This window comes from Watersipora subatra, chromosome 7 (genome assembly GCF_963576615.1).
Source record: "Watersipora subatra chromosome 7, tzWatSuba1.1, whole genome shotgun sequence".
In the NCBI taxonomy this organism is placed as follows: domain Eukaryota; kingdom Metazoa; phylum Bryozoa; class Gymnolaemata; order Cheilostomatida; family Watersiporidae; genus Watersipora; species Watersipora subatra.
In genome coordinates this window covers 5,427,381-5,449,696 of record NC_088714.1, presented here as the reverse complement: position 1 = coordinate 5,449,696, position 22,316 = coordinate 5,427,381, and the positions used below count along the sequence as shown (strand labels likewise).

At 39.9% G+C, this 22,316-nt stretch overlaps 1 protein-coding gene across 4 annotated transcripts in view; it reads left to right on the top strand.

Moving 5' to 3' along the window:
- LOC137401101 (hyaluronan-mediated motility receptor-like) overlaps positions 1-22,316 on the top strand; it is a 47,214-nt gene that overhangs the window by 21,723 nt on the left and 3,175 nt on the right. For 2 of the 4 annotated variants that reach the window (XM_068087464.1, XM_068087461.1), the window contains exons 3-14: positions 12,918-13,013; positions 13,143-13,231; positions 13,849-13,944; positions 15,065-15,488; positions 16,074-16,189; positions 17,771-17,902; positions 18,359-18,585; positions 19,724-19,837; positions 19,975-20,145; positions 20,347-20,470; positions 21,515-21,691; positions 21,789-21,941. In XM_068087464.1, the coding sequence (XP_067943565.1) occupies positions 12,918-13,013; positions 13,143-13,231; positions 13,849-13,944; positions 15,065-15,488; positions 16,074-16,189; positions 17,771-17,902; positions 18,359-18,585; positions 19,724-19,837; positions 19,975-20,145; positions 20,347-20,470; positions 21,515-21,691; positions 21,789-21,941 (1,919 nt within the window). Of the gene's footprint in view, positions 1-12,917; positions 13,014-13,142; positions 13,232-13,848; positions 13,945-15,064; positions 15,489-16,073; positions 16,190-17,770; positions 17,903-18,358; positions 18,590-19,723; positions 19,838-19,974; positions 20,146-20,346; positions 20,471-21,514; positions 21,692-21,788; positions 21,942-22,316 lie in introns of all 4 variants that reach the window. The other 2 variants (XM_068087462.1, XM_068087463.1) reach the window with 2 other exon arrangements.

Below are 22,316 nucleotides of genomic sequence, written 5' to 3'. Positions count from 1 at the left end.
CTGTTAGCGTAAGCATAGCGATAGATGTAGTCCATTAACTATTCTAGCAGGCGGAGTGTGACTTAAGTGTCCTAAAGAGTTGCTAAAACGTTGGTTTACATTCCTTCGAAGGAAAATCCCAACACTGGAAAAACTGCATGCTAAGCTTGAAACGGAGATGTGGCAGGCATGGTGTGCATTATTGTGAGGAAGCAATTCTGCACATCACCAACTCAAGCATGGTTGTAGAAGCAAGCAGAGGAGTATTAAAATAATGCAGAGCTGAAGAAGATATTTTAAAGAGAGAAAACAAATTTTTGAGGTTGTAAGCCTATGAGAAATTATGTATGCATACATGAGAGAAAACCAGAGATTTCTATTTACAACAGCTGTGAGACTTAGGCTGTTTGAAGAGAATACTGAGATACAGAGATGAGATTCAATTCCTAAGAGAGTATAGGATTACCAAGACTAACAATTCGGCATTTGTGCAACATACACTGAGAGAGAATAACTTCGGCTGATAAGGGAAGCAAAATTCTATGTTTTAGTGAACTAGCGAAAATTTTCACTGCAGTGAATTAAAATCTGCTTGCTATTTACACCACCAGCCTAGGGCTGTGTTAGTACGAGTTTTGCTTGGACTGCGCAGTTAATTCAACCTCAGTGAGTTGGGGGAGACGCAAATATTACCAGCAATGAGATAATAGCTTTACTTGACGAGACGCCTACACCTCTTGTTATGTTGCAGCACTGAGCTTGGAAAAGAGCTAGAACCTCTATTCAAGAGCACGTGTGAAAAACTCTCAATCACCTTCAAAGCTTGGAAAAGAGCTACAACAATCAGACCTTCAATTTAACCAACTCAAAAAACAAACAGGTGATTATTTTACCTAATTTCATTAAACTGAAAAAACAGTTTGTGTGGGCTGTGATTAGGGCAGTACTACTAAATCTACCACATTTCCATTGCATGAGCACTCTGGGGAAGCTCAATCCAATCGAGCAGCAGCACGAGCTGAAGAAAGATTGTCGTCGACTAACAGAGGAAGTGCTTGCCCTGTAACAAGAACTTCGTGATCACCAAAGAGGACAGATGGCCAATCTTGCAGCACATCTAGATGGAAGCTTTTCCAAGGATCACGGAGACCCAACTACTGATGGCAGCTTTCAGTTTCCTCAGCGACTACAAGATGGCCTGTGACCGCTTTGGCTTCAATGACGCCAAAAGCAGCGCTGTGGTTGACTAATAGTCCAAAGGGGCACGCACTGAAAATTTACAAAGTGGAAGAAAATGCTGATCTGAAAAAGAATTAAAATAACCTCATTAAGGCCTTAAATGACTACTTTGACCTCATTAAGGCCTTAAATGACTACTTTTAACCCCTCACCAATGGAAAGAAGTATGGCACTGGCGCGTTCCACCTCCGCACCTTAATGCCAGGCGAAAGTGTGGTGCACTAATTCGATGACTTGCAACGTCTGGCCGGAGAAATCTATCCAGATAAGCAGCAACCGATGGCAGATGACCAGCTAATGATGAAGTTTATATGAGGCTTGCCCAGATACCTCCAAGAGACGACGATTCCAAACGACCCAGCAAAGAAAAAAACTGGGAGAGAAGCATTGTAGAAAGGAAAGAACAAGAACGAAAAGCAGGAACTGGAAAAAAGGAATAGGAAAGAAAGGAACAGGAAAGAAGCATTGAAGTTGGCAGTGAAAGCACAAGCTCAGAGGGAGTTCTTGCAACGAGAAGGAACACTTCCTGTGCATGCAGTAGCCTCCAGCTCACAGCAGGAGGCACTGTTGGAGAAGATGGAAGCGCTCACTGCGCAGGTGAATCACTTGCAGATGGAGAGAGCTTATCCCCAACCGAAGGCTCTTGATTTTCAAGGACAGCAGAACTGGCCAAACCTACAGCACCACCTACCAAAATATCGCTAGCCAAGATCCTTAGCGGCAGCCCATCCAAGATGTCAGCAGCCTCAAATATGGTAAGATAGAGGTCCCAGACCAAACCGAAATTGGAAGAATGGCAGATGACCAGCATATAGCCAAGATGGAGAGCCACTGCTTTAACTGCAAATCATATGGCCACATGGCTAGTACCTGCAACCAACAACGACAGCGCCCACCTTCATCTCGCAAGCGGTACCAACCCAATCCCCCACGGCACCAAGAACACCAAGCCAATTTGCGACAAGTGGACACTGCTGGAGCCCAATGCATAGATGGAGGCGGAGGACGATCGCCTTTGCCAATGAATGATGCTAAACTTAGCCCAAAGGCGGTTGTTGCCTCGTTGCCTCAGCAAAAAGCCAACCCTCAACCCGGTCTGAGTTTCGACCTCGATCTGGGAGCTGAGCCTGAAGAGCTGCCCCGATACAATCTTCGGAGTGTCAGCAGATGCACAGTTGACAATTAAGCATCAACCCGTATGAAACAATGTAGAATAGCTGACTTTGTTTGTAACCTCAAGGAAATATAAAAAAATGTTGATCCACGGTTAGTTAAAACTATTTGGTAACATTTTCTGTAGATGGTGAAAAAGCCATTTGGTCTTGTACAATGCATGTCGTTTAAGGATGGCACAGACAGCGAACATTTTTAAGCGACTGGGAAAGCGAAGCCAGGAGTGGGAAGCGCTTTCAGAGCGGGCTGTATAGAGGAAGTGGAGGAGAGTGGAGAGGAAGGTGCGATATGATGCAATGAGGGATGCGGTGAAATACCTGAAGGGCCAACTGGCTGAGCAGGAGGTGGTGCGCCGGCTCCAGGCATCGCTGGAGGAGAAGGAGGCGGGGACAAAGGCGTTGCGCTCTCGAATTGCGAAAGATCCAATTGCAGCAGCACCCTCCACCAGCCAGCTCGATCCTTTTTCGTTGACCAACCGGTGATGAAGCGAGAGCTGACGTTAAAGTGGCAGCGGACGCTCAAAGAGCAGGTTGAGCGACACAATCCGAAGCTTTCTCACTACAAGCCCCGCACCCAGACCTTCCACACCGAAAAAGGCTCCGGGAACAACTCAAGTGCTACCTGAATGAGGGGATCCGGGACCACTTTGGGATTTTTGTCAATGCCAAGGATGATTGACATCAATCATTCAATTGCAGGAGTCAGGTATACCTTCCAGACATTGAACCTGGCGAGGGGTGCACCCCTCTAGCTCTACTCACACCAGGCAGTCCAGACTTAGGCTGGAACCGACACGTCCCCTGGATGTTGAGGATGACACCTTCTGAAAAATGGAAGGTATAAGCAACCTCACTTAAACACATGTTGTTGTAATGCTGTTTGACTTTGGTAGGTATATGCTAACCATTCACTTGATTCAGTACGACAAATGAGATTGGCATTAAAAGCACTGAACATTCTTGTAAATAGCTTTTGAAAAAAGCATCTCAATCTCTGGAGATACCCGCAGTAAATGCCAATCAACCCATTATATCTTGCACATTTTGCTCTCTGCTTTAAAGAATAGAGAAAGCATAATATTATTATGCTTTATTATTTATCTTGAGGTGTTGACTGATGTTCTAAAAAAAGAATCAAGGAGATTGACCCACCAGAAGCTGAGATATAGCCAGCCAAACACAGGTCTACCAAAAAATATAAGTGTTTTGGTAATCATCAATATATGACATATGAAATCGACTTGTGTGCCATTGGTCAATTAAGCCAACTAATGCGCTCTCCTATAACAATCACGGCGTTTTAATTAGTTTAATCCCTGGAAGTATAGAACAATCAAATTGGGCCTAACAATCATTGCTCTGAGAATTCCGAACCAGTCTTTCTGATGTGTAGATTAGTTTTAGTATAAAATAATTACACGCGTCTATTATTTCACAACATTTCGCTATCTTGCTAGTTCAGCTTAGTTTTGTTGTTCTCCCACTTAGCTTCCCTACTCAGACTCATCTTTAGCGCTGTTCAAATTTTTTTAACTATAGCTAATAAATGGAATCAATTAAATCAATCATCAATCTCGGTTATCATTTGGAATTTTCTACAGATTATATTAGTTAACCTACAGGATGAAAATATTCGTTGGTCATAAAAATTCGCGATTTCGCGAACAGTCAATCCCGCGAATTATTAAATTCAGTGAATAATTAGTTCTATTTTTAATCACAAGAGAGAATAACTACTGCATCAAATTGAAAACTAGTCGCTAGCCTAGTTTTTAATGTACATGTAAATACTAAACGTAATTGAGTTGCAAAACATTTTTAAAATCATTGCCTGAGCTTTGAGCTAACACCATTGGCAATGCATCACATTTATTTACAAAATTATTCGAGGTTGTCACAAGATATGCAGAATGGCGTCATCGCAAAAATAGCCGCGAGGCAGAAGTACTAAACGTAGCCGAGTTGCAAAACTTTAAAATCATCGCCAGGCTTCGAGCTTTATTGCCATTGTGTCAAACTTTACAAAATTATTCAAAGTTTTTACAAGTTATTCGGCATGGCTTCAGCATAGCAAATAAGCTCTCCTAGTCTTTCTACATTAGAATCAACTTCATCAATCTCTAATACCGAAGTCAGGGACGATCATGATTCTGATCTGGACATTATGGTATGTATTTGATTTGCAGTGCAGATACGTTTTTCCATAATCAACTGCATTAGTTAATTCTTTTGTTTAAAAACTGATCGCTTTCATCAAATACTTCAGCTATTGTTTTTGTACTTCCTCAACACTCGTTAATATTTTTTCTTTATTGTGTTTACTGCAGATTGAGAATGAAACAACCTACTCCGATTACGAAAACTAGAGACAAATAGTAATGTTCATAAAGGCAGGAATATTGGCAGAGAGGCAACCAGTCAACCTAGACCCCTTCATCGACAACAAATCCTTGATATCGCTATAGCAAACATGATTAAGTTATATATTTTATTTCATGTATAGATATATTATAATTTATTACAAACTTGAGTGTACAAATAAAATATCTCAAATACAAATAAAATTTTACAAACGATGAATGGAGTAAATATAAACAGTTTAGTCCATATGGCGGTTGTCTAGCAATAAAATTAAACTGGTACTCTTGATATATGAATACTAGCTTATAATGGTGCTTTCTGACTAGTTATTTTACTAATAGCAGATCTGTCACTGTCTTAGGTAGGTGTTGAAGGCGATTCTCTCGCTATTACATGGCTGGTAAGGAAGTTATCATCAGAACTCTCCTCGTGGCTTACTATTGCAAAGTTCTGCCGGTTGGCCAAAGATTTGTGCTCGTAAAGGTGTTTTTGTTCCCTTTTTTAAAACAGATATACTCTTCTCGTAAGTAGCTGCGGTCACTTCAACCTCAATTTCCAGACCTCCCTGAATGATTGGTGATTTTCTAAGAATGACATCTACCACCCTTGCAATCATTGTTCTTCAGTGTATGATGAAAAATCTCTCTCTCACACTAAAACAAATAATGAAGCAGTAGGGATGGAAAAAAATACGGTAGTATCGCGTTTTACCAATGATATACAGCCCCCCAAGGATAGCCGACGGCTGTCATATGGGCGGGGTTTAATGATGGAGCTCTGTTAGGATTATGCTAGCCTGGGTTTCGGAGCTAACACAACTCTCGCGGGGCGATCGCATTGCCTTGTTAGGTTTTGAAAAACACGACTCGCTGTTATCGTTTCATTAGCTCATTCAGTCAGTAGACCCGCGGTTCACAATAGCAAACCTTGAATTTCTACAATATAGGGGTGATACCTAACCAAAATAATACATCCATACAAAATAAGACATTTCAAATTACCTACTTTTAGTAATTTTAAAATTTGTAAAGGTTGTAGTATATGCTTAAAGTTGAATATAATTTACCCGAACAACGGCTTTTTTTCCTAGTTTTTGATTAATATTTTGCCACCCCTAATATAAAATGACAAAGTCTTCCATCGTTTTCACATGGTTTTACCTGACCAATGAGATAGGACAGCAGGCAAAGCTGTGCAGTGTAGTTTTCATACTCAAAATCTAAATAAAAAACCTAATTTGAGCTATTTTACGATAGTGACTATTAATATCACGAATGCTTGCAAATGGCAACTGACTGATCATAATGGTGACAATATTGGGATACTATATTTATTTGACTACAAAGTGAATTCACCAGATAAGTAAAATAATCACTATAGTTCATAATATTTGTAAATTTACAAGGGGCTTTATTCAGCATATTTGTTTGTTCGGGTGCCGCGTTCGGGTTCATCCCAATAGAGCTCCATCATTAAACCCTGCCCATATGAGAGCCGTCGGCTATTCTTGGGGGCTGTATATCATTGGTTTTACCGAAGAACCAAAGTAAAATTCAACTAATTTAGTAAATGTAAAAACTCATTACTTACCACAAGTTTTTGGCTTATCAAAGGCCTCCAAAGCGATGAATATTTGTGAAAACCTCCGGACGCAGCAAAAATTGTTTACCGTAGAATAGCATGATCGCCTCGCGGTTGTAAGCTAAATATAAACCGGAACACGCGGGGTGCGCATGCGTAGTAATAACTATTACTAGCCGCAATAGAGTTAACTTTTCCTAGAGAGCGGCAGTTTTCAGCCGCGAATAAATTCATCCGCGAATATGCATGAAAAGACAATTTTCGCGAAATATAACTCCGCGAATAAATTCATCCTGTAGGGTACATCATTTATTCTATACGCAGTTATATTATTATTTTGTATAATATGCATTATGATTATTATATTAATCATAAAAAATAATCATAGATAAGATAATAGATGAATAAAAAATCAAATCAAAAGTTATCATTTTCTTTTCTTACAGCAAGAGCAGCACGGTCAAGTTATTCTTTTTAAAATTATGTCTGTAGTGAACTTACAGTCTGTTAATAGTGACGATAATCATGAAAATCAAATGAATGCTGCAGTAGGTACTCAGTAGAAAAATGATGATTGAACAAAAATTCACATTCCCATTTCTTATTCTAAACAAACTGCAAATCGCGGATGTCGCATATAGACTATACACGCGTCGTTTGTTGAGCAGAGGATCTTCGGAGCATATCCGTGGAGATCGAGTTAAAATAAGCACAATAGTCAAAATCTGCTCTTCTGTTTTGAAAAATCATGGCGAGTGGTTGTGGCAAATGCCTTTACCACACAATGTTTGCTTGATTTTCCTGAGAAACCAGAGCTAGTCTGTAAATTCTTTAATATCGCGAGAAGCGTTTCACATCTCGTAGCCTAAAACAATCATTATACGTAACGGCGGTAAGGGTGTGCAACTCCGGCACATGACCAATATTTCGATTTCATACGTCACAATTCTCGGGATTTTCGAAGGGTTTTCCTCTAATTCGTTATTAGGTAGACCTGCGTTTGGCTGGCTATATCTCAGCTTCTAGTGGGTCAATCTCCTTGATTCTTTTTTAGAACATCAGTCAACACCTCAAGATAACTAATAAAGCATAATAATATTATGCTTTCTCGATTCTTTAATAGATAAAATTTTATAGGTGGGCACGTGCTACCAACCTCATCTGGTTTTGTTGCTTGGCATAGTGAACAGTTAAACTTCGTTGTTGTATAAGCAACTCCAAGTGTGGGAATTTGTCACAAGATGACTTAGCATACCTAGCCCAAATGATTGACTAATTCTAAAGAGCAAATATCATAGGGCTCACCGTTGACTCGCAGACTAACCTGCATAACTGGGACTCAGTTCGCTGGTATTTTAATTCTACACGTTACACCTAGAACCCAGACTTGCTCTTCAGCACACCATGGTCAAAACTTAACAAATTTGGCGCCCGACAAGTGAGCGAAACAATTCTGTTGGTGTGGTGGAGACAAATCTGAAGTGAAAACGTATTACAATTTTATTAAAATTCAAATTAAAAAGCACAGTATTCACTCGTAATTGGTGGTTTATTATTAATAAAGATATATTGCGCACATTCTAACACCTATATTTCCTTGGCAGGTACAGAGTGCTGTATTGGTTTCGGCCAATTCAAAGTAGTGGCTGACCAACTATAATAAGGCGTCATGCCCTGAATGGCTTACTAGATGGAATTTACTTACTCTGAATTTTTTAGGATAGACTTTTGCGAAATAGACATGGCATAAACCAAAAAATAAACTCACTTTTATTTTTATTATAACTTTCCATTATCTAGGATAGGTCAGTGATAAGCGCAATTGTGTAAATAATTTTCATATTGTAGGTAGCTTCTGCAAAGGAGCGTGAAAACGTTTTGCATACTGCTGAGCCATACATGCTCTAACATGTACTTTTTGCAGTTTACAGTTTTCAAAGGCCCGCCAGTTTTGCTATAATATTATATGAAGTTTTTATTTCAAGATTTATCTTTTTCCTTGGTAATTAAATTGCAGCCTTTACTACAGCCCGTCGAAAACTGCCCATACACACCAACATCTGGGAGGACCCGTTTACTTTTCCAAGGGAGACTCAATACAAACAACAGAAAATAAGAGCCGACTCCAAAATGACAATCAACACTTAAAACTACTTCAGAAACTAACAACCATATTCCTGTACTGCGTTTTATAGGCTGGTCTATAAAATTCGTGGTTCAGGCCAGAATTTTCATTAGCTCTAGGCATTGAGCGTACATCATAGCGAAGCAAGTTTTGTTTTCTTGCCTTGAGGAATGACTGATTTCTTCTAACCACCTTTCCCCCTTCCAGCTCGACATGGAAACTGTGAGGCGTCCCAGCATGGCCAATGACTTTTGCTGGAAGCCATTTCCTATGACCCACTCTGCACCATACATGTTCCCCATCACTAAACATAGCAATTGTTTTATCGCTAGCTTTACCAAAAACATCTTGACCCTGGCGCTTCCTTAAAAGGATATCAATGTTCTTTGCGTTTAGATTTTTATAGCGCAGCTGCTCAGTGCAAAAGTGCAATTTGTTTCGTAAATTCCTAGACCGCAACAGCACAGCTGGGGTGGGCAGCCCATCACCTAAGGGTGTTAAACGGATAGTCATTAAAACGTCTAACAATGTCTGGCCTGTTTCTAAAGCTTTTCTGAGGCTGTTCTTTATGGTTTGGTTCATGCGCTCTGCTAGCCCATTAGCCCTTGAAAAGTAGGGGCTGCTGGTTATGTGTTTGATATCATTTTCTTCAACAAAACACCTAAACTCGTAGGAACTGTATTGCGGTGCATTATCACTCAGCAGGATCTCAGGCTTACCAAAGTTTGCAAATTGGCGCTGCAATAGTTCGATCACAGTTCTAGAATTTGAATTTTTCAGCTCGTAACAATCTGGCCATTTTGAGTATCTATCCACAGTTACCAGGTATTCTTTGCCATTTAGATTGAAAATGTCTGTGGCCACATACTGCATTGGGTATTCAGGCACTTCAAAAGGCTCAACTGTCGGTAGTGATTTGGCTCGGCTAAGCTCCTGGCAGCTAAAGCATGAATCAACCATGTCTTTTACATGTGCGAGGTAGTCAGGCTAATAGACTGAATTCTTTGCACGCTCAATACACTTAACAGTGCCCAGATGCCCAATGTGCAGGATGTCAAGAATTTCTACCCGCACTCCTGCAGGAATAACTATTTGGTTTTTGCGTAATATCAAGCCATTGCTACATGTGAGCTCGTTTTTCAGGTTCCAGAATGGTTTGACTCCATCAAGGCAATACCTCCGATGTGCTGGCCACCCCTTTGTAATATATGATTTGAGAACCTCCATAGAAGGGTCCTTGCTGGTGATATCTACCAGTCTATCTCTGAAAAACACATTTGGCAAAATTCCATATACGACAGCTTGTATTTGCTCATTGTTTCTTAAATCATAGATTTCAGCATTTTCACCTACCCTGTTCAAGTATGCCCTGCTAAGTGTGTCTGCCAAAATCAACGATTTGCCTGGCACGTAGACTAATTCAAAGTCATAAAGCTGCATGCGTAATCTCATTCGCAGTAACCGTGCTGTTAAGTCATTCAGGCCTTTCCTCATGATGCCCAAAAGTGGCATATGATCAGTTTGCAGTCACTGCCTGCCCATACACATACTGGTGAAATCGCTGAAGGCCAAATTGTACAGCCAAAAACTCTTTTTCTATTTGGGCATAAGCCTTCTGTGTGTCAGTAAGTGCACAACTAGCAAACTCTATTGGCTGTCCCTCCTGCAGAATTACTGCACCCACACCATTTTGGCTACTATCAACCGAAACAGTCACTGGTTTCTCCGGGTCAAACATTCTCAAAGCTGGCCCTTTTGATATTACTGACTTTATGCACTCAAAAGCTTGTTTATGAACCTCTGACCACTCCCACACAGAATTCTTTTTAGTGAGCTCCAGGAGTGGAGTAGTCAAAGTAGCTAGATTATTACAAAATTTTGAAAGGTAAGTGACCATTCCTAAAAACCGCCGAACATCTTCTTTGCAAACTGGGTCGGGCATAGCAACTATGGCCTCTACTTTTGCAGGATCTGCTCTTATAACCCCATTGCCTAATAATTATATGGCCCAGGTATTTTAGTTCAGTGCGTTCAAAGAAACATTTGGACAAGTTCAATTTCAGATTGACAGCCTTGCATCGCTCAAGCACTGCAGCCAGAAGTTTGTCATGTTTAGATTTAGTAGGAGCATGCACGAGCAGGTCATCGACATACACCTCAACACCCTCAATGTCACCAAACAACTCACTCACTGTTCTATGAAAAACCTCAGGCGCAGAGCTAATGCCATAGGGAAGCCTCAAGAATCTATATTGGCCAAAAGGTGTATCAAAAGTGGTTAGCATGCTACTACTATGGTCAAGCTCGAGCTGCAAAAACCCTGATGTGCAGTCCAAGCTGGTAAAGATTCGAGATTTTGACAGTTTAGCAAATATTTCCGTGACTGTAGGCAAAGCAAAATGTTCTCTACGGATGCATTTGTTTAGCTCTGAAGGGTCTAAACAAATTCGAAGAGAGCCATTTGGTATAAGGACATTGACAATTGGATGGACCCAGTCGGTGGACACCCTCACTTTAGATATAGTACCATTGTCTTCCATCTCAGAAAGCGTACACTTGAGTTGCTCTCTGAGCCTGAATGGCACGCGCCTAGCAGTTTGTACAACAGGCTTACAATTATCTTTCAGTCTCAAAGCGTGTTTACTAGGCAATTTGCCTATTCCATCAAAAACGCTGGGATACTGTGATGCAACGCTATTTGTAATGCTATCAGCTGTGCACACCAGACCTAATGTTTTGCTACTAAGCAAACCCAACAAAGCTACCTGTCCATGGTCTGTCATCACAAAATCATGTGCCGAAAAAACATTACGATATTCAATAGAAAGTGATACTACCCCTAGTACATGCAATTTATGTCCGCTAAAAGACAAAAGTGATTGGCTATGTTTTCTCAGTTGAAACTTTGAGCTTGGACCTTGTAAGGAATAATAAACAGACTTTGGCATGACATTACATGAAGCCCCTGTGTCAACTTTAAGCTGTATTAGTAGATTTTCACACTTAACGTCAATAAACCATTCCTTACCAGTTATGTCTGTAGTGTTGATTGTGTACGCAGCATTGTCATCAGCAATAATCACCTCATTAGCCCTGGCTATAGGTTTAATGTCAGCATTGCAGGCCTTGGAATTTGCATAGTGACCAATTTTTCGGCAGTCTTTGCAGCGCTTGCCGTAGGCTGGACAGTTACGGCGAGCATGGTTTCCTTTGCAGAACTTACAGTTTCTGATTTCCAGTGACATGGTAGTGGGGCTGTTATTACTAGCTGCAGTGTACCACCGATTTCTATTGGCGCTGTGTCTGCTCGTTAATGCGTTTACATTGAGATCAGGCATTTCCCCTTGTGTATGTGTTCTGTCAGCATCTGACTCACAGTTGACTATTGCATTAATGTTACCAGGTGGCGTATTTCTAATATTTTGCATGTATTTCGCAGTAGCTTCTGCTCTCTGGCATATATCCAAACATTTGGCTAATGTTAAATCACCATCAACGCCAAGCAGTTCTTCACGCACTCGCTCAGAATTTATTCCAAATACAATCCTATCCCTTAGTGCCTTGTCACACTCCGCCGTATAAAAATTGCATGTTGACCGCAAGTCTCAGTACTGTGACATACTTGTCAAAAGGCTCACCTTCTTGCTGGACTCTACTGTAAAATTTGTACCTTTCAAATTCCTCGCGAACTCTAGGTGCGAAATGTTTTGTGAAAGCTTCTTTGACCGGTGTTATTTTTTTAGCATTCTCAGCAGATAGGTTAAATGTACGAAAGAGTTCTTGTCCCTGTGCTCCAAGCAGTGTAAGCAATGTCGCCACTTGTATTTCTTCGTCCTTAGTAAATTTTTCTGAAGCTATCATATAGAGGTCAAATTGCTGTAGCCATGCTGACCGGTTGTGACTTGACTCACTTGGATTGCCAGTAGACTGTTGTACAATAAAATTGCCTGGCAGTCTTAAGCCTCCTTCAGCCATGTCACACCTGTAATAAAACGGTTGCACTCCTATGATCTCACTCCTGACACCATGTCAAATAGTATAGACTTATTGAGTAGTGCTTGAAATAATGTATTTATTGTGTGTTGTTCACAGTCTGAGAGTTAACACATAACTGAGGCAAAACGACAGAATGGTTTAGATAGCTATAAAATTAACATTAAGCTGTTTATGCCTACAGCGCTCTGATTTTCATAAAAAGCCTTAAAGCCTTGAAATCATATAATTGCAGTTACATGCAAATATCCTACATGACTAATAGGACTACATGTCACTTACAAGGCTTTTAGGGCTTTCACGAGATCTGAGACTATCCGTGTGTGAACACTTCTGAGAATGGATGCTCTTTGATGGTTGTTCTTCTCAGGCATGATTGATTTCCTGTGGCTTTATAACCTTGACGTTCCATGACAGCCTTTTTTGTAATGTTATGGTGTAAAGCTCCAGGTTTTTTGGTTTTTTAGAGACTACCCCAGGTCCTGGTGAGTATAATGTCAAGTTGTCTCAGGCTGTCACCACTGCTGCCTTCCCAAAGGAACAACGATTTTCAGATTCCTCTGGTAAGTGAAGCTGTTACCAGTCCAATTAGCTTGTATGCCATTCTATGGTTGCAATTGCTAGTTTGGTCATTTCTGGTCTGTGAAAATGTAGTCTCTGATCGCCTTTCATTTTCTTAGTGTACTTTACAGATACAGAAGGACTTGGTCCAGGAGCATATGGTCCGCCTGTGGTAGGAAAGCCAAAGAACTTAGAATTCAAAGTTCCTTCAGCTAAGCAGGTAGACCAAGTGTGCTGCTGTTAGGGGTTGTTTTGCTGTATTGATTGGTTGAGTTAAGATTCGCTTAATTGTTTATTTATAAATTTAACGCAATTCTTTTTAGATTATTCAACATTGAATATTTATATATTAATAGATTCATCTTTCTAACTTCATACCGCTGTAAGCCTATTGTATTGCTCTTTGAGTGTCTTGATTGAAAGTATGATTAATGTATGCTTTATAAGTATAGCCTTTACCTTTATCACGTGCTAATATTGTTGTTGGAATATCAACTCCATATGCGCGCATTTAATTTTATGTCGTACCTCATGTTTGTTATAATTTGTTCAACTTCTGCTTTCTCTCGCTTCAACCGGTGAGGCTTTTTTAAACTAGCTGTAATATAGCATAGACAAGAATATTTGTAATCCTACCGAAAATGCAGAGGTTACTTTTGTTTTGGTTATCATAATCGTTCCACGAAAGGCTATTAAAACCCTTTTAGATAGATTTATTATGCTGCCTGTTTTAATCAAAATTTGAAAAACTTAGCATTAGCTAAGACTGGAAGAATCTTCACCAGAAAAATTTCTCAGATAGTACAACTCCATATCATATTTGTGTTTTTCTTTAAGCAGCGCACAAAGAGAGGTAGGAAGGCTGTAGGGGTGCAGACGGACACACCATACAAAGAGTCTTCAAGTGAACTGGAGGAAGCTTTGGCTCTGCAGGTAGGGTTGGGTTGATTACTCTTACCAATTCTGTTAACTCTATTTACCACAAAATTTCATGTAGTACTCCTTTGGTGCAAGCAAGAGGAATGGTGAAGAACTGGTAGAAGTGTCCAATGCTATTATAAACTCTAGCAATGATGCAGTGACCCATGCGCAGGAATAACTTTTAGATATCACTTTGGGCATTGTTGCAAATATTGAGACAATACTGATATAGAGGATAATTTCTCAAATATAGTTGGCCTTTCGATTCACCTGTCAAAACAATAACCACAGCGAGTTGAGTACGTCATCGAAATAAAGGGATTCTAACCTACGGCATTTTCGTGATGGCTGCAATCAAACTGCCAGAGCTGCATGCTGGTTTAATGTGAAAAATCAGGCTCATTCCAAGCAACATCCAGCTCAATGGTATTAGAACTTTCATTTTCATATAAATCCACCGTGATCTATCCGATTAAAAATCAAGAATGCGCTTTAGCATGCATTAAGAACGATTACCCTCAATGAATGTGTTCATATATTGTTGTCGTGAAAGCGGTGTAGTGATTTGCCAGTAACGAGTAGCGCCAGTGCTAATGCTAATCTAGAGTTTACCGTGAGACAAGTATGTGATGAGTTTTTTCTATAAAAATATTACATCAAAAAAATATTGAAATCACAATAATTAGTCGGTGTTAGTTTTCGACGATAGTAGGTGTACAACATGGTGAATATCTTCAAACGTTTTCTATATATAACGGATTAAAGCTGATTTATAATATATTTTCAACTGCACATTAATTACAAACAGGTGACTGGCTCTAGCAGTTTAGAAAAGACGATCATTTTGATGGCTCATTAAAATGTCAGCGATACAATGATGTTTTCCATGACCTAGTCGTATTTAGACCAAGTGTTCACTATTGTAATCTAGTGACATCGATAAGTTCCAGCAGTTCTTTCATAACACGCTGATGGCAGAGTATCAAACAGCCACCCAGCATGATTAAAGCAAGTGGTTCTTTAGTAAAGGCAGAGATCATTCTATTTCTATCAGCCAATCACTGGTCACTTTAGAGTGAGCAGCCAATCACTGGTCACTTTAGGTTGAGCAACCAATAACTGGTCTTTTTAGGTCGAACTGGATGAGTTGAAGGTGAAGCATTGTGAAGAACAGGAAGAACACTCATCACGTATTTCAGCTCTTGAAAGTGAACATAACAACCAAATTAGTCAACTCAACTTGTCTCTCGAGACACACAGTCGTTTGGTTTCACAACTCAGGACAGACCTTAGCGATGCGATCAAGCTTGCAGACGCTGCCTCAGCAGATAAATTGGCAGCTGATGCTGAAGTCTCTGAACTGCAACTAATCTCTCAAAAGGCTCTACAATGCAAGGAGCTGCTTCAGCTCGAAAAGGATCTTTTATCCGCAGAATTGGGGAAGGAACGACTGCAAGTAAGTGACATAGAGTCAAAGCTGAAAGATGCACAGGACGAAGAGAGGAGACTCACGGATAAACTGGCAGAAGCAGTGAGCTTATTGTCTGCTACTAAAGGTTTGTTTCATTTGGCTTCTTCATCTTGTAGTATTTGTTATGTGTGAGTCACGGCTGTGCTAATGGAAACCTTCAAGGTGCCTTCAGAGCTGTATCAAAGTTTTATTTGGAATCATTGAAGTTCTATTGAAAACCTTAGGTATCTATTGAAAACCTTAGGGCTCTATTGAAAACTTTAGGTATCTATTGAAAATCTTAGGGCTCTATTAAAAACCTTAGGTATCTATTGAAAATCTTGGGGCTCTATTGAAAACTACTGAGGGTTATATTGAAAACCACTGAGGGTTCTATTGAAAACTACCGAGGACTGTCTATATTGAAAATCATTGAATTTGCATTTGGAACTGTGGCAGGCTTTGTTCAAAATCTTAGAATTCGTTTAGAGCTCTATTTAACAATTACTTTCCTCTTTTAATTAATTGAATGAATTCCATTAATGTACATCATTTGTATATCGTCTAAAGCATTGCTGCGGTTGAGCTTTCCTTCCATGTTGCTTGTTCTTATTCACTATGTAGAGAAGTCACCCTCCCAAATATTCTTGGCAAATAACCTTTGTTACTAGCTATTTGCTCAATTTGTTAGATGAAATGGCTGAGCGAGTTGACTCGTTGCAAAAAGCACTGAATTTGCAAGATGAGACGATTGCGTCCCTTACTGCATCTATATCTCAAGAGACAGAGCTGAGGCTAGCTACTGAGGTATATTATCACATCTTGGTTAAAGCACCATCCAAGTCTTTGAAAATTCTATATTCTGCTTAGAGTTCTTAGAGCTCTGCCATTAGTTGATGTTAATCATATGGATATAGTGAAAATACATTCTACAGATAGGCCTTGCGCAAGTGATTCCCTCTCATTCTCATCATCGAACCCGCTGTTGCTGACGAGGGCAATCTCGCACCATCTTGTTTTAAATGAAACAAAACAGGCTCAAAATATAAGGAAAAACAGACATTTGGAATGTACAAAAATGATGTATTATTGGAAGGTCACTCTAAGAAAAGTCTAATGTTTTCACTCAGCAGAAACATATAGAAAACTACAACTCACTTGATGATTTTTGACTTTTTGTCCGCCTCCTCTCTGCTATCATCTGATCAAGACGTGGTTCCTTGTGGGTAAATGAAATACGCGGACCGATCATTTCTAGGATTGATGTCATATTTTGGTGTATAGAAAAGATGAAAATCTGGATTCACATAGCCCATTTGTTGCGACAACAAATACACTTTAGTCACCTTCAGTGATCGATTCTTGCATTCCTGCGCACAACAGCTTGCAGCCTTAATCGGGATGGCCTGCCTTGCATACTGCAAGTAGTCAGACTGCCTAGTTTAGTATGACTACCGTACTTTCGGACTATAAACCGCACCCCTATATAAGCCGCATCTGCTTTATTTTCCAAAAACCGATAATAAAACAATACATAGGCCGCACCTTTGTATAGGCCGCAGAACTCAGGACGGTCCTTTTTAACACGGCAGCAACTTTGCTGTTTAAAACGGAACAGTGTCTAGCGGCACTGTTTCGTATTAACTGACGCTTTTTAACCTAGTGACTAATGGAACAGCATCGTTAGGCATTGTTTCGTATTTTCTTTCATCGCTAGAGGTGCACTAACAGGAGATTCTGGTTAACGCGCCCTAGCGGTGAAAGAAAAAGCCACAGAATAGCCGCACCCTTATATAAGCCGCATGGCTCAAATCATCAGAAAAAAGTAGCCGCTAATAGTCCGAAAAGTACAGTATTTGTATGGTCTATTTTCATGTCCAGTGTTCTTCTTTGTACCAGCACCTTGATAGTATAGTACATGTGTAGCCAATTAGTATAGCTTTAATTGGTTATTAAGTCATAGGTACTCTCTCTCTTTACTAGCTATTACTTCTTAGAAATTATATACTCATCGGTTGTTGAATTCAATGGTCTGTCTTTTTATTGGTTATTGATTCAATGACACTGCCTAATAGCTAATGAGTGCTAATTCAGTTTTTCCGAGCTTCACCTACCGTAAATATGGAATGTTCACTTCACTTTTTCAACAGGTCTATCAATGTTGTTAATCTTTTACCCTGATCTGAAACATTCCTCGGTCACAGTTTTTTAATAAAAAGTGTGTTTAGGTAATTACCGCTCCTTCGTGACTTCTCCATATTTACAGGCAGCAGTGCTTCTAGCTCCATCAGGTACATGGGTGGTGGTGCTAAAAGCACTTTCAGTGTGCACATCATGTAAAAATATCACTAGCATCTTCAGTGTACATGTTGTGTGGGAATAATGCAGGCATCACTCGAAAACAAGAGTGAAACGATTGCCTGTCTCATGTCAACAGTGGACCAACTGCGGGCAGGCATTCAGGAATGGGAGATACTCCACAGTAGTCGCTCAGAGAGACACGGACGACTTGAGGAGCAGGTGAGCTGTTCACGATGTAATTTTGTTGGAGTTGGTCATATATCAGTCATCATTAGAATGCTACTCACTGGATGAAAGATATATGCAGTGAAGTGTTGGCCAGCCCATTTTCTTTTGTGGTTGACAATTGTGAAACAGCGGCATATTTTTAATTATTACTGATGTATTATGAACCTTTATGTTTTGCTTTTTTCTAACAATGTTTTGCTGTGTGTTATGTTCAACATAGCGCATTCAGGTCAAATTGTTTCATTGTGAGAGTCGACAGTCAGGTTGGGCGGTGTTGGGCATGTTATCTATCGCTTATCTTTGAAAGTAGCTGTCATGTGTTAGTTCAATAATTATAGTTGTGAGTTATACTCTATGTGAGGTATAGTTGCTAGCCATTGCGTTAGGTATTTTTGCAAAGGTCGGGGCAATACCGATATACATGTATATATTACCTTTTTGCTACAGGTCACCAGTACTTCCTCCACTGTCAGTGTCCTCACAGATCAACTTGGGCAGCTTCGGCTGGCCAATGAGCAGTTTCGGGCTCAGGCAGAAATGCTGCAGTCGGCGAGTGATAGCTCTGCCGAAACTGTCCGTCAGCAAGAGCAAGTTATCCAACAAAGAGAAGCTGAGATTGGCACGCTGAAGGAGAAGCTCACACTTTCTAGACTCCAACAAGAGCAGTTAAGAGAATATGTAGCCTTCGGTTACTAATACAGTGCACCCTCAGTATATGATATCCTTGGTATACGATTTTTTCATCTTACGAAGTGGAACATGATGATTCCTTCACCTCACCATACGAATTCAACAAAATTTTTGCCCGAGTTCAAATTTGGCAGTTGGTATGCTTATTACGTACGTCAAAATAACAAAGACATCGAAATTCTGTTCGCCGGAAATATTTTCATGGCGCCTGAAAGATACACAATGACCGATTTCTCACAGTTCAACAATTGTGTGTAAAACAGTAATACTTCCCCTTTAAAACCGGTAGCAAAGTTGGAGTTGCGATTTCTTCAAACAGAAGGTCAGACAACTTCTCCTAACCTGCTAACAAAAATCCACTTCATTACGAAAACAGCATCATTTGGGCTTTTTTGCCTAATTAGGTTGAATAAAGTGTTAAACAGGCCCGCTAAAAGTTATAGTGAGAGCGAAGACCGAAACTTATAAGTTTCAGTCTTCGCTCTCACTATAACTTTACTATTTTGTTACTACATACTATTTTGTTACTAGTTTTTAATATGTACAACACTAATATAAAATTTTGACAATATTTACCATGGGATGTTTGCATTATATAATTACTATGGTTTCTATACCCCTACATATAACTTTTTCACCAAACGATACTAACCCTTGAACGGATTAGAATCGTATCTGGATGGTGCACTGTATTAAGGTTATGAGATGACGTGGTGCTACCAGGTAATGGTCACTGCTGGTCTGCTTTCAGTTATTTGACAGGAAACCCTGTCAGTTGGCGGCTCTATAGTGTACTGTTAGGGTATTCTCACATCGCTGACTATCAGACAGTTCGACATTCGTATGTTAGTGAGAGTTGTCAACACCTGGAAGTATACTCTGTCATTGTCTTGAATCTCAATGTTAGATATTGGGCAGTTGGATATCAGAGCAGCTAGTGTTGGTGCTATACAGCTGATAGTAGCTAATGTAGCTATTTTAGTGTTATACATCTGATAGTAAGCCAATTTAGCTAGTTTCAATATCAGTGTAGCAGGTGTAGCTAAGGTGGCAAACAGTATGACGCAGGTGGCATAATGTACGTATGTAGCCTTTATCATACTCTTGATCTGTTTTCAACAGGAAGGATGCAAAGATTGATCAGTTGGTGGATCTTAACAACTTGCTTTCAGCTAAACAGAAAGATTATGAGTCGCTAAAGAATGAAATTGGATCCATGGAGCGACTTGTGACCAGGTAAGCCATGCTCGCATTAATCAATAGATAATTTTGGTTTGGTTAGTTAATTATATTTGTCAGATATCAGACATTACTCAGTGTAACCTTAGTAAGTGACCTTGGTAAGTGGATACTTATGGTGCCTGTTCATTTAGCGTAAAAGACAAGCACAGTAAAGAAATATCATCTTATGAATCTCTGCTGACCGAACTGAAAAGGGAAAAGGAAACTGCTGACAAGGAGATGGTGGAGCAGAAGGAGCAGTACTCTGAAAGAATTGCTTCGCTTGAAACAGAGGTCTGCAGCCTGCAGCAGCTTGCTGACACGTGAGTTAAGTTTATAGGCCATGGGAAAAGGCTGAGTTTTTTACTAACTGCATTCTAAAAGGATTTTCAAGGTATCCTGTTTTTGTAGAAATTTTTAATTGATTTCATTTTAAAAAAAGGCTGATGATTGTAGCCCCATCTCGCTACCGACTCAGAAGACTTCAAGAAGCTGAAAGTAGTCATGACTTGTTGTTATTTCAGAAAGCAAGAGGGGATGGAGAGGCAGACCAATAAACTTTGGTCTGAAAATGAAAGTGTCAAGGTTGAGTGTGCTAGAGCCCAATTCCTCTACAATGAGCTGCAGGAGAAGATAGCTCCATTCAGGGTTGGCTACGCTCGAATATGCTATTGGGCTATTACAAAGCTTGAATGCATTAAAAGCTATGTAACCCCCAACTATCGTATCATTAGGCCAAGTTGCAGCAGACTGTTGCACTATTGGTATCTACTCTACAGGATGAAAATATTCGATGGATTTAATGATTCACGATTTCCCGAACAGTCTATTAGCAAATTATTAAATTCCGCGAATATATAGTTTTATTTTTAAACACAAGGGAGAATAACTACTGCCTCAAATTAAAACCGAGCCTCTAGGCAGAAGTAGTAAACGAAGCTGAGTTCCAAATTTTTTTTTAATTATCGCCAGGGTTTTGAGTTAACCTCATTGCCAATGCATCACACTTCTTCACAAAATTGTTCGAGGTTGTTGCAAGTTATTCGGCATGGCGTCGTCATCGCAAAAATATCTTTTACTTTTTTTACATTAAAATCGACTCCATCAACCTCTAATACCGAAGTTGATGACGATAATTATCCCAATCTGGACATTATAGTATGTATTTAATTTGCAGTGCAGATACGTTTTTCCATAATTAACTGCGTTAGTTCATTCTCTTGTTTAAAAACTAAACGCTTTCATTCAATACTTCAGCTATTGATACTTAGCATGATCGACTCGTAGTTGTCAGCTAAATAGAAACCTAAACACGTGGTGTACACACATGAAGGGTTAACTTTATTGATAGCTGCAATAGAGTTAACCCTAATAGACAGTAATTGTGTTCATCCGCGAATAAATTAGTCCGCGAATATCCATGAAAAAGACAATTTGCGCGAAACTCGTCTTGTAGAGTATTTCATTCTTTTCTCATCTTACACCGATCTGTCCCGTTCACAAGCCCATTTTATCAGACCTCTGCTTAGCTTCCAGCACCGTGTAATTATTTATAAGCAGTTCTTGTATGATTAGCTGGCTTTTCAGTACAGCTGATTCAAACCTTGCTGGTAAAATATTCGGCCTCGGTGTGGGCCCAGTCTAGTTAAATACCAAATAATCTATAGTTCTAATTATTTTATGCATTAACAGGAGCAGCTAGACGCATTCGAGTTGGAAAGAAAAGCATTAGAGGGTCGGTCTAAGAATTGGGAAAATGAGGCAGCTAAGGCCACCCAAGAGTACGCCAAACTGCTCGGGCACCAGAATCAGAAACAGAAGATTAAAAGAATAGACAAGATCAGTGAGGAGAACTTCACTCTCAAGCAGGTTCCTGTTTGAAGTGCACCACAACACTAGTCAGTTACTTTGATTTTATATCTTCAAATTAGTACCTAGTCAGTTAGTAATGTTTGTTATGTTGTAGGAAGTGATGAACATGAGGAGTGCTGAAGCAAAGATGAAGCATCAGCTGCACCAGCTACAGGACAGGGTGCGCAGCTTAGAGGGAAAGAAGAGGTTTGACCCGAACCAGGATTTTCAAGGCAAAGAGGACAAGGAAAACAGTCTCCACCCGAAAGTGAGATCATTTCATTTCTCATGGCAATAAATGTGCTGTTATTATTGTTCAGCTCAAGTTTCATCAGTTTGATTTTGTGTTTCCAAGCAGTTGGGCGTTTGTGAGAATAGGTTTCTCATTGTACGAGTATGAATAGCGACCGGTACGAATAGAAACCGGTTTGAATAGAGACCGGTATGAATAGAGACCGGTATGAATAGAGACCGGTTTGAATAGAGATCGGTATGAATAGAGATTGGTATGAATAGAGACCGGTACGAATAGAGACCGGTATGAATAGAGACCGGTACGAATAGAGACCGATCCGAATAGAGACCTGTACGAATAGAGACCGGTACGAATAGAGACCGGTACGAATAGAGACCGGTACGAATA